General features: G+C 39.5%; 3 protein-coding genes across 3 annotated transcripts; 2 read left to right on the forward strand and 1 right to left on the reverse strand.

Moving 5' to 3' along the window:
- The first annotated feature begins 1,119 nt into the window (after positions 1 to 1,119).
- LOC133720252 (adenosine kinase 2-like) lies at positions 1,120 to 4,321 on the forward strand. Its single transcript, XM_062146463.1, has 12 exons — positions 1,120 to 1,473; positions 1,674 to 1,727; positions 1,923 to 1,969; positions 2,102 to 2,133; positions 2,238 to 2,339; positions 2,536 to 2,603; positions 2,746 to 2,822; positions 2,927 to 3,024; positions 3,126 to 3,196; positions 3,271 to 3,337; positions 3,432 to 3,615; positions 3,755 to 4,321. The coding sequence occupies exons 1-12, from the start codon at positions 1,391 to 1,393 to the stop codon at positions 3,895 to 3,897; spliced, it is 1,026 nt and encodes a 341-aa protein (XP_062002447.1). The 5' UTR covers positions 1,120 to 1,390; the 3' UTR covers positions 3,898 to 4,321.
- Positions 4,322 to 5,825: 1,504 nt separating this feature from the next.
- Positions 5,826 to 7,647, forward strand: LOC133721037 (uncharacterized). Its single transcript, XM_062147552.1, has one exon. It carries the CDS (start codon positions 5,916 to 5,918, stop codon positions 7,278 to 7,280), a length of 1,365 nt encoding a protein of 454 aa, XP_062003536.1. The 5' UTR covers positions 5,826 to 5,915; the 3' UTR covers positions 7,281 to 7,647.
- A 2,705-nt stretch (positions 7,648 to 10,352) lies between these two features.
- On the reverse strand, positions 10,353 to 11,232 carry LOC133721038 (protein SMALL AUXIN UP-REGULATED RNA 12). Its single transcript, XM_062147553.1, has one exon. The coding sequence runs from the start codon at positions 10,940 to 10,942 to the stop codon at positions 10,583 to 10,585; it is 360 nt and encodes a 119-aa protein (XP_062003537.1). The 5' UTR covers positions 10,943 to 11,232; the 3' UTR covers positions 10,353 to 10,582.
- Between the last annotated feature and the right edge of the window lie 1,100 nt (positions 11,233 to 12,332).

Below are 12,332 nucleotides of genomic sequence, written 5' to 3' on the forward strand. Positions count from 1 at the left end.
ATCTTCATCTTGTTGGCAATTGTGAGAGTTCTGGCAAAGTAATCGTCTACTTTCTCTCCTTCCTTCATCTGCAAGACCTCAAAATCTTTCCTGAGGGCTTGGAGTTGTGCACGCTTAACCCTAGTTGAGCCTTGATACTTTTGTCTCATGGAATCCCAGATATGCTTGGCTGTATCTTTATGGAGGATGGTTTCCATGATTGTGCGATCTATGGCCTGAAAGAGGTAGTTCTTTACTTTGAGGTCTTTCAGCCTTTGATCCTCCATAGATTTGCGTTGAGCTTCAGTCAACTCAATCCCTTCCACTGCTACTGTGATTCCATTCTCAATCAATCCCCAATACTCCTTTGAACGCAGAAAATTCTCCATCAACATGGCCCAGTGATCATAGTGGCCATCAAACTTTGGAATGGCCGGTTGCACAAAGCTACCCTCGGTACTCATTCTCACTCACTCTTTCTTTGCTACTTTTCTTCTCTCTCACTCAGTAATCTACCCTTTGTCAGGCTCCGTGGTGGAGCTCTGATACCACTTGTTAGAAACCTGTACTCTAACTCTTTACACAACACAATATGGAGCTCAAAGCTTCTAGTTTTATTGAATGAAAACAGTCGGCTATTTATAAGCCTAAAAATACAGGAATCAAAGCAGATAACAACCACATTCGTATGACCTAAGAATGTGGAGCATTAGTTGAGGACTAAATCAAACCTAATCTAAACCCTAGAGACTAGGGCTTTATTAACAGACTACTACGTAAAACATGATAATAAATGTGACTAGGTCAAACTGACTTAATCACCAAGCAACACAAACCCTAACATGGCCGCAAGTCCAGCAACAAAAACCCATGACATTCAAAACAGAAAATTGTACCTGCAAAAAAATGTTCCTTCTCAGAAAACGTGAGATGAAAGATCATTTGCAAGACCTTTATGAGAATGATCCTTCCCTCTGTAGCTAATTGAATTTCACTGCGAATTATGATCTCTCTCATTCCCGGTAAATAAATGTGCCTCAAGTTAGTCTAAAAAATATACCGTATGGATCATCAAGTACATTATCAGAATTCGTCAAATCTAAGTGGGTGAGCCCTACTTATTCAGTTAGGGGTGTACTTATCAATGCAACTTTAGTTTCATTATTAGTGTAGGTATGAGTGACCACATCTGCAATATTATCTAGGGAAGCAGGGTGTCCGTCGGTGGTTTCTTTCACAGAGATGAAAAATACTTGCAGATTTTACTGCAGAAACACTTCAATGGTTCACTGCAGCCACATTCTCTACCTATAAAAGCACAGACATATTGATTCAGCAGATCTTATCTGCTCTCTCTCTGTCAATCGATCACTCTACGAATCCCTATCTACTCGCTCCTCAGCTTCTGCAAATGGCCTCCGAAGGAATCCTGTTGGGGATGGGCAACCCCCTTCTTGACATCTCCGCCATTGTCGATGAAGACTTCTTGAAAAAGTAAGTTGTATATATTTTCCCTACTCCCTTTAGCTCAAACTAAACTCTCCGAAGCTTATTCTTAACCCACAAACTGTATGATCTATTGCTTACGCTTTGTTTTCTGGTTTAGCAGCAGAGGAATGTATAGTTATTCTCAGAAATTTGGTGTCATGAAACTGAACAGAGGCATAATGATAGTGTTTGTTTGTGTGTAACAGATATGATCTCCAACTCAACAATGCGATTCTTGCAGAGGACAAGCACCTACCCATGTAAGCAATTTAGTTTCGTGTTTCTACTTTGGGTGGTTTCAAAATAGTCTCAAAAAACTATCCGCTGTGGGTATGCCACGTGGAAAATTAAACTTCTGTTACAAACTTGACTGATTGCTAAGCAGTTTTTTTTTTTTTTTTTATATGCTTTTTACTGGATAAAATGTGAACCACATCGATGTATATATATCTCAGATATGAGGAACTTTCTTCCAACCCTAACGTGGAGTACATTGCTGGAGGTAAAGCATGGATTACACTTGGTTTTGGGTTTCAATGTTGTTACTGTGGTTTCCTAATTTTTTTTTAAATGTGGATAGCTTAAATTTACTAAATATGATGACTACAAAGAATGAAACTTTTCATTGTTGCAGGTGCTACTAACAAGTCCATTCGAGTTGCCCAGGTACTTAATGATTTTTTTCTTGAGATACTCAAGTAATCTGATCATTTATATGATTCTTTGATTGTGATGATCACCGTAAACTAATTTCCTTTTACTTTTTGCAGTGGATGCTTCAAGTACCCGGTGCAACAAGTTATATGGGTAGCATAGGCAAGGACAAGTATGGGGATGAAATGAAGAGGAACTCAAAACTAGCTGGTGTTAATGTAGGTCTCTTATTCCTTATGTGTAGTTATGTAAACGAACAAAGACTTGAACTCTTGGAACTCTTGTCCTCTTATAAATTGCAGCAAGTAATCTTAGTTTTCTTCCAAATTTGCACCTTCAACACACACACGCACACGCACACACAGACAGATATATATATTATTCCCCTTACTGCTGGTTCCTTTTCTAAAACAGGTTCACTTTTACGAGGATGAGTCTGCACCAACAGGAACTTGTGCTATTTGTATCGTGGGTGATGAAAGGTGAGCTTAAGTTCAAGCTTGTTTAAAAAATTTCAGATTATTCCCTCCAATTTGCTAGCTAGTTGTACTCCACGTGTTCATAGAAGTGTTTCACCATACAAAGTTTCAGATTATACTGCCAATTTGCTGTGTGTACATGTAGGTCACTTGTTGCCAATTTGTCAGCTGCTAACTGCTACAAATTTGAGCATTTGAAAAGACCAGAAAATTGGGCATTAGGTGGGTACCCTTTCAGCCTTGTGTTTCAGGTTTTTATTTCAATTTCTAGTGATGCATTGCTCTGAAGTGATATCTCTGTGATCGAATCGTGTTTGGGCACGCAGTTGAGAAGGCCAAATACTTGTATATTGCTGGTTTTTTCCTAACTGTATCGCCAGAATCCATACAGCTTGTTGCTGAACATGCAGCCAATAATAACAAGGTATTTGAAATGACATCATCTCATTAAAAGTTTGTTTCAAACAGTTCCTGTTTTCAATAGCATTTGCAAGAAATAGTCTCGACACTTCCATTTAATTGCAGATTTTCGGCATGAACCTTTCTGCTACATTTATCTGTGAGTTTTTCAAGGATGCTCAGGACAAAGCTTTGCCGTAAGCATATTTCCTTCCTCTTTGACATAGTAATCAAGTAATCTGCACATGCTGATGCCTGTTTTGAAATGTAGGTATGTGGACTATGTTTTTGGAAATGAGACAGAAGCAAGAACATTCTCAAAAGTTCATGGCTGGGAGGTAAATGGATGCTCTAGTACTAGATAGAAGTTACCAATTAATGTATTATTATTCATATTTTAACGTACGTCGATCGATTACTTTGATTCACCAGACTGATGATGTTGAAGAAATAGCTCTAAAGATCTCCCAGTGGCCGAAAGCATCAGGAGCACACAAGAGGATTACTGTCATAACTCAAGGTGCAGATCCTGTAGTTGTCGCTGAGGATGGGAAAGTGAAGAAGTTCCCAGTGATACTGTTGCCCAAAGAAAAGATTGTTGATACCATTGGAGCAGGTATCTCTTATATGCAGTGATAGTGATAAATATCTGATATATATGTATCACAATGAGTTAATACAGCAAACACCGACAGATGGAAATACTACATAATAAATTGTTTGTTGATTTTCTTGATGTTATTTTTCGGGTCTAGGGGATGCGTTTGTTGGTGGCTTTCTATCACAGTTAGTTCAAGAGAAACCCACTGAAGAGTGCGTGAGAGCCGGTTGTTATGCTGCAAGTGTGATCATCCAAAGGTCTGGCTGCACCTACCCAGAGAAGCCTGATTTTAACTGAGTCATGATTCCTTTTGTTCTTCCTACCTATGCTTTATTTGAAGTTTTGATTGCTGAGAACTCTACTGCTATTTTTCTGTCTCTCTTTTCAAGTAGTTTTCATATCAAACCAAATGTAGTCTGGCCAGCAGAACCATTGACCAGTCTCAGATGTAGGTAATGGTATCAAACCAAATGTAGTTTTGGTTCCAATGAATATTTTGGTTGGATCTTTCATTCCAGATTCAAAATAGAACTGACATACAGTCCTTTTGTTCAAATTCTAAACAAAAGTGAAAGGCAGTGGCTGTTCTGTTTGTTCAATATACAAAAATGAAATGCACCTTGCAGCATTTGGCAGCTGATCTGTTACCATGTTTGAGCCTATAGGAGCCTAAACAGTTTCTCATTCGATTTTACACGTTCTTAATTGAGGAAGGGAGATTTAAATTTGAGATCTCTACTAATCTCTACTATTATTAAAATAATAGGTTTTGTCTGTAAAATAAACTACCCACTCTCTGTTTTAAAAAAAATATCAATTTTCACACACAGTGTGTGGGGCCAGTCTAGTATTTATAAAAGTAACACTCGGGACGTAAGAAAACCGGGGTTAGTTGAACCAGTGACACAAGTCTTTGTTATCTTCGGAAATATCACATAGATATGAAGTTTACCATATTATAATATCATATAGTTGGCGCATACCTATTTATAAATTATATTGATCCTCAGATCTTTCGTCATCCAAATAATCATGTCAATCTCTTGAGAATATACTGTATGTCACATCATAAGATCAGATCGAATTGCTGGTATGGGTGGAATGAGAATTGTATTCTTTTTGTTGTGATTGCACAATTGCATTTGGATTTGTTATTTAATCTCAGATAACTTCAGATAAAGGCCAGCTTACAGTGCACACTGATCTTGTCATTCTTGTGCGTTCGTTGCCACCCCAAGAGATCCACACCGATGTAAGAAAGCCTCACATCTTGGACAACGAAAAACCAAGGTTGCCATTACCTACAAAAATTTGGGAAAGATCTGAAGTCATCGCAGAGGGAAAGCTACAAGATAAAAATCGGTGGCACTCCAAGCCTATAAAAGTCTATAACTATTGGGTAGCAATTCCCAAATCCCAACCGCAACTAGTCCAAGTTTCAGCAAGGCCCGTTTTGGGAGAGCTGAGATTAATTAAAATGTAGTTGTAGCTTTTAACTTATGAAAGCCACTGTTTATTACCAATTTCTATAAGCAGTAATTTGATGGTATAATTTTTGAAATAAACTGTTTTTTTTAAATTTTTAAATTTTTAAATTATAATTTAAGCAGATTATGCCGTGCCAAATTTGGCCTAAATCTAAGAAGAGAGAATATCACAAATGGTCACTGAATTTTTATCTATTTGACACTTTGATCACTCACTTTTTAAATATATCACTTTGGTCAATCAACTTTAACTCTGTTATTCACTTTAATCACTTTGTTAATTGTTTTTACTAAAAAAAAAATTATTTGCCACAATATTAATGATATTTTCGTCATACCAATTATGAAAAATTGAGAAATCTGAATCGGAATAATTAGGAGAAGTGATTAAAGTGAAATAAAATGCCTCTTTAGTGACTAAAATGATTGACAGAGTAATAGTTGAGTGACCAAAGTGAGTCATAGTTGGGTGACTATTTGTGAAATTCTCTCGTCTAAGAAATAAGCAGCTCTAGCTTTTAGCTTATTAAAACAGCATTTTACCAGTTTTTAAAAACATCACCTCAACAGCGAAATTTAAAAAGCAGTTTATATTATCTTAAAATGGGGCCTAATTCTTTAAAGAAAGATGACCCGATCCGACTACCCGGGGTGATACTCACGCGCCAGAGCACCATCCGCGAAACCCAGTGTCTCTCTCTCTCTCCCCGTCCTTCCTCTCACGCAGTACGAAATAAAAACGAAATAAAAGTCCCGAAACAAAAAAACCGAACCAGAAAACCCCAAAAAATAAAAAATAAAAACGTTTCTGACGGTACGAAACGCGACATGAGCGATCACCAGCACCACCCGCGGCTCCACCACCTCCGGAGCACGCCGCAGCTCCTCCGGCAAGCCTCGGCCTCCTTCTTCTCCAACCTCCTCACCTTCCTCTTCCTCTCCCTCCTCATCTTCTCCTTCCGCACCGTCGTCGAGAACGGGACCCACCTCCTCACCGCCTTCATCGACCGCGACCCTTCCCTCAAGTCCCTCCTCTCCCGCCTCGACCTCGCCGCCAACCCCACCTCCTCCTCCCGATCCCCCCACCCCTCTCCGGTCACCCTCCGCCGCCGCCGCCGCCCCTTCCTCCACCTCACCCGCGTCGGAACCCTCGACGAGGACTTCTTCTCCGGCGAAGACGACGACGACTCCCGCGCCCTCTTCGGCTCCACCCGCAAAGCCCCAATCTTCATCTTCTCTCACTTCACCTCCAAATTAGGGTTTAATGGGACTAGGGTTTCGGACATGGCCCGCTCCGGCCTCTCCTTCAAAGCCGACCAATTCACCATCTCCAATGAGAAAGCGACAGACAGAGACGGCGGCGATAATGAGGAGGAAGAAGAAGAAGAAGGCAATTCGGAAAATTCAGAAATGGATCGGATTGTGGATTTGCAATTCTTCATCAAGGGATTGGAGCTGGGTCAACGCGACGTGGCGGCCCTGTTCTTCCTTGTGAGTTTCTTATCCGCTGCATATGGCTGGGTCATTCTAGGGTTTCTTGTTACGTATTCTTGGGTCCTCGGCATTGTGTTCACCACAGTTGTCAATGATCTGATAGGGAGGTTTAATTCGTTTATTGGTTTAGTTTGGGATGGGTCTAGATTGGGAGTCAAGAGATTGTCTGGCTTCATTTTGATGAGGTGGGCTGTGAGAGACGCGCTCACTCAGCTTCTAGGATTGTGGTATTTCGGTGAGATTGAGGACCAGTACTCTTTTTTTAAGCTCTTCATTAGGTTGAAGTTGATGCCTTTCTCTGTCATGCCTCCCTGGATTCGAGGTTTCGACAAGGAGATTTCCGGGTTTCTGTTGATGTGGATATTTGTGGATACGATTGTGGCGTTCGTGTTTGCCGTGGATGCTTGGATTGCGATAGTGGATTCTAGGAAGAGTGGGAAGGAGATTGTTAAGGAGGGGTTGCAGTTGGTGGGATCGATGTTCAGCCAAGCTCTGCAAATAAAGTGCTTGGAACTTATATTTTGTGGGACGTCTGTAAAATGGGGTCTGACTCGTGTTTTTGGAAGATCGTTTGCCAAGGTCTTTCAGTCGACCATGGAAGTCTACTTTTTGGTGGCTTGGTTGATATTTTACTTTGCAGCAAGGGCGAGGTGTAGGGATGCTAGCTCACAGGGGGATAGAATTGGAGCACTTCATTGAGGGCCTTTGATGATACCTGGCATTAATTGGCCGACAGTTTCTCCGGCAGGCTTCAATTGTAAACACGACATTACTGGTAATTATTCAGTGCTCTGTGTGTTCCTGTTTAGGATTTCCTGATGTTCAGCACTGCCATTGTTTGGTGTGGTTGCTAGACAGTGTTGTTGTATGTACTTTACCACGAGGCAATATACTACTTGTGTATTTCTTGCACAAGGATCCTTCATGTGTAAATGATGTTGCATTCATTGTCTCAATTCCCTGCATTACATGTGATGATCATGATGTAAGAAACCCGAGTGGTCATTGTAAGAATTTAGATCATTGTAGTAATCAAACCTTCATTTTTTCAATCATTTTTGTTTTACAGGAATCTGTTTTTAATTGGTTTCTCTTTTATGTTGTTTATGCATGTTTTAGAGGATTTCTCGATGCACCTAAGTTTACCTTATGAGGGAAAGTAGGTATGTACTATGTACTAATGTTTATCTGACAGTAAAATAAATGAGATGATAAAATTGATAACCACTCGGAGAGTATATAGCTGTGCATTCTTTAGACAATGTTGGCCAGATATAAGAATGCAGGGTTATTATGCTATAACAACCATAGTAATGTATACAAAGGCTTTTGTCATATACTCCTGATATGGTTTTCCCAGCATGTGTGGTGACTGGTGAGGCAACTTGTACAAGTTTTGTATCAGGATTTTTGCAATATGGATTAATTTTATCTTGGAGGAGCCAATTGTTAGTTTATTGAGTGCTCACCTTACCTTAATTAGCATTTTAACATGCATGGTTTCATTTGTGAAATTTGTATGGAGTGAGAATTTCTCCTGCAATAAACTTGAGTGCTCACCTTACCTTAATTAGCATTTTAACATGCATGGTTTCATTTGTGAAATTTGTATGGAGTGAGAATTTCTCCTGCAATAAACTTGAGTGCCACATTAGAAGACTATCACACATGAGTGGATATTTGAGTTCCAGTGGTGCTTTTCTGTCTGTAAGGGTTTGTGACTTTGTGGATGTTCTGGAATGATATTCTGAAGAAGACTATCACGCATGAGTGGATATTTGAGCTCCCACGGTGCTCATCTGTCTGTGAGGATTTGTGACTTTGTGGATGTTCTGGAATGATATTCTGAAAACTTCAATAGTTTTGTGGATTACATTGCTAGGCCACATTCATTATTTGGAAATGAGAAATGAATTTTTCTTGTCTTTTGTTCTGATGGTTACTGTGGATTCAGGACCCTTGAATTTAGTGACAAATTCATTGTATCACCCCCAAACTTTTTTCACAGTGAGGTCGTGTGGCATTTTGTTCTTGCAAACTCAAGGCTATGCAAATGCGGTCAGAGTTGCTCAAAAACCGCAAATGATCAAGTTAAACAGCTGAGAGTCTAGTGCTAAATGGTAGTGAACAGTTTTTGTAGAAAAAGTTTGGTGCTGAATCTATATGCTTTTGTGGTCTTTGCAATTTTTTCATCGAAGGATGAGTAGTATTGAATTTCTTTGGAAGAAGCCAAGTTGGAAGTCTGCTGAACAACACTAACATTTAGCCAGCTTTCAGGACAATCCTATCTATTCTTGGTCCATAGCATGTCATGTCTGGTCACACAACGTAAATTTGGTTCGTTGTGGACATTGTAGCTTTGGTCTTGTGGAGTTGTTTTCCAGCATCCTGTTCAATTGAAAGTCAGAGAGTTATGTTGGTTATGAATATGGACTATGGAGTAGAGTTGCTTTGAGCAGTAGCCTCCAAAGCCGTCCCTGTCTACCTGCTTATCCCTGTCCATTATCACTAATATAGTTCCATTGCTTACATTGACATAAATAACTGATGCCAGTACTTCCTCCCATTGATATAGTTTCATCCTGTTTTTTCCTCTAAATTTTTGGTTGAAATCTAGATATTCAAAGCCATGCCTTATCTGGTCATAGGGTCTGCAGATCCCGCACTGCCGATGATAACATAACTCTTTGTGTGCAGGGAAGTTCGTTAAGCTGCCCATACTTCATATTCACAAACCAATAAAACTACCGCTCTTTACATAGGCACCAACTAAGTTTGTGATTTGATAGATAGATGACGGTTTTTCTTAATTTTTTTTTTCATTTTTTTATTTTGTTTTTTGGCATTTGACAGTTACTTAGTTGAAAATGGAGGTTTTGAAATACAAGTACTGCTAAATAAAGGTTTTGGATGGGATCAGATTATTGTTGCGACGTTTCTCCTGTGGAATGTTCGTATACACCAAGAGATTGTAATAGGGTGGCACATGAGCTCTCCAAATATGCAGTGAAAAACATGCAGACTGGTACCTGGACGGGAAACTAGTCAAACGGCCCAACCTGGTTACTTGAACTTGTAGAGGCTGACTTGGTCGCCTAGTTTTTTGCTTGTACTATATGCTAATTGTCATCCTCATGTATCATGATTCTATCCAATAAATGGTTCTTTATTCTCAAATATATATATATATATATATATATATATATATATATATATGGTAAAGTTGGAGATCTGAAAGTCTGAAACACTTGCGTAAGATATGTAGAGTAGGAAGCTGGTGATATATAAGAACTTAAAGATACGATAATCTTCAGATGGCATAATTCTCATACCTTCGAGTTCTTATTGCTTTAATTTGCTACTATTGTTTCTGCCATCTATATTGTTTTGTGAGCTTTAAAATTATGGATCTGTGGCATATATACAACTTCAGTTTACATGGTTTCAATGAAAATTACCAGATCATTAATAAGTTCTTCATTTGTTACTGTATTTTTCTTTTCTTAAAGTTTTTGGTGAAATACATACAAGTGATACAACTGGCCAACTACTTTGTCATTGGCCACATTTATACTCTCACTCCAATCTATCTGTTCTGACTGCTCTTGCCATAATGAAATTGAGATTTTTGGCCAATTATAACTGGCAATGGTCTCACTTGGTGGGTTCTGATCTGCTGTGGTCCAATGTGAGTGAGCATCCAAATTTTTGCTTTGATGAATGTACGTAGTTTGGACCAGTTATGTTCCATAGTCTTTAAGCTGATAAAAACACAGAATCCCTGAACAAGTAATTAGCAGAACAGAATTTACTGTTTTTGAACGGAATTACATAGGTTCCCTAGATTAATATATTAATGTTTTACATCTCTACATAGTTACAACAAAATAAGGCAATATGCTTGCATTGTTATTGTAGCACAGACCTCATGATGAATCAATTAAATACAAACATTAGTGTTCTCCATTAGTACTGAATTCTCATACGCAGAAATTCCTTGATCATCTGGAGAGCTTAGCGCATCGAACAACTTCGAGGAAGAGGTTCTCATCGCAGGGTATGTAGAGTTTTGAGTGAGCATTGAAATCGTATTCTTCTCGAGCTTGGTCCAGAAGTGCCCTGAAGAGTGGGTGATTGAGCAAGGTGAGTTTGATTACAAACCTCTTGTGGTTGTCACCTACATAAACTACCAAGTGACCCTTTGGGACATCTTTTGGGATCGAGTTTTCTTCATGCATGGAGTTTGGCCACAGAGCCCATTGACAGCATTGCTCGCAGCACGAGGAAGTAGAAGGTATGCTCCCTTTATTACCTATCTTCCTCAACTTATTGGCGCACACCCTTGCAAACTTCCCCTTCATCGTGTTTGTGTATAGAGAGAGAGAGACAGAGAGAGAGAAAGGGGAGAAAGAATTTGAATTAATAGATGGAGATGCTGATACAAAGTACAATGGTGAAAGGACTATATATAGTGTGGAAGAGAAGGCAGTGTTTGGAGCATTAAATGGTCGACATAATAGGGCAGCTAAGAGAGAAGCCAAAAAGAGATGATATTTCCTTTTCAAAGATGGACCTATGTAAATAGTTAGTGTTAGAATTTGTAAAAACGTCTCATATCGAACAAGTTACTGCATATTACTGAGTAAGTGAAGTGAGTAATCTCCTGAAGTTGCACAGGGAATACTTTTGGGATAAAACTCTTAAATGTTGAGAACGATATCAATGTTCAAGGGCGAGCCGAAAATTATGGGCCTGCTTTTACTTTACCCTGTAGGGACGGAGAGAAGTTGAGATGGTTCCTTTTCAAGATTGATGCATACAAGATTGATGCATACAAGATGATACTTTACCCTGTATTCGGTAAAAACTGCTTATCGATTCTCTTTTTCTCATTCTAATTCTAGAAGTCCTTTTGAACTCTTTGTTGGTGTCGATTTTTGGAAGAAATTATGGAAGGTTGTGATGCCTAGTTCAGCGAAGATTCATATTTGGAGGGTTTGCCATAACATTCTCCCTTCAAAGGACAGGTTACTGTCTAGAAGAGTGCCTTTGGAAACACAGGTTTGTGTTCTTTGTGAAAGTGCAACTGAGACATCTTTGCACATTTGTCGTGATTGTCCTTTTACAAAACAGGTTTTACAGGGTAATGGTGTGTTGGTTCACACTTGTTTCAGTCCACAAGCTTTGAATTGTGACTTGCTAGGGTGGTTGAGCATCTGTGTTCAGGCTTTATCGTTAAAGGATTTGGGGGATCTTCTGTTTCTTTTGTGGAGTGTGTGGAAGGAAAGAAATAGTAGAGTATGGGATGATAAGACAGGTCAACCTTGGGATGTTCTGCTTAAGGCTACTACAAGATTACAGGATTTTCATTTTCATAATACTAGGCATACATTGAGGGAGACTAGCAGCTCCAGATTGGCTCGGTGGCGGGCTCCATCAGTGGGGATCTATAAAATTAATGTGGATGGAAGTTTTGATCATGTTTCAAGAAAAGGTAGCGCTGGTTTTGTGGTGCGTGATTGCAATGGCACCATGATAGCAGGTGGAGGGAAACCGCTGTATGGTTTGCTTTCAGCTGAACATGCCGAAGCATTGGCATGTAAACTAGCTTTTGATTTTGTCTTGGATCAGGTTTTGGTACCGGCCATAGTGGAGACTGACTCTCAGCTTGTGCAGCAGCAATTGTGCAGGTCTGAGGGAAGTAATTTCTCACAGCTTGGGAGGCTTTATGATGATTTGGGCTCCACCTTG

Source organism: Rosa rugosa, chromosome 7 (assembly GCF_958449725.1).
Source record: "Rosa rugosa chromosome 7, drRosRugo1.1, whole genome shotgun sequence".
Lineage (NCBI taxonomy): Eukaryota > Viridiplantae > Streptophyta > Magnoliopsida > Rosales > Rosaceae > Rosa > Rosa rugosa.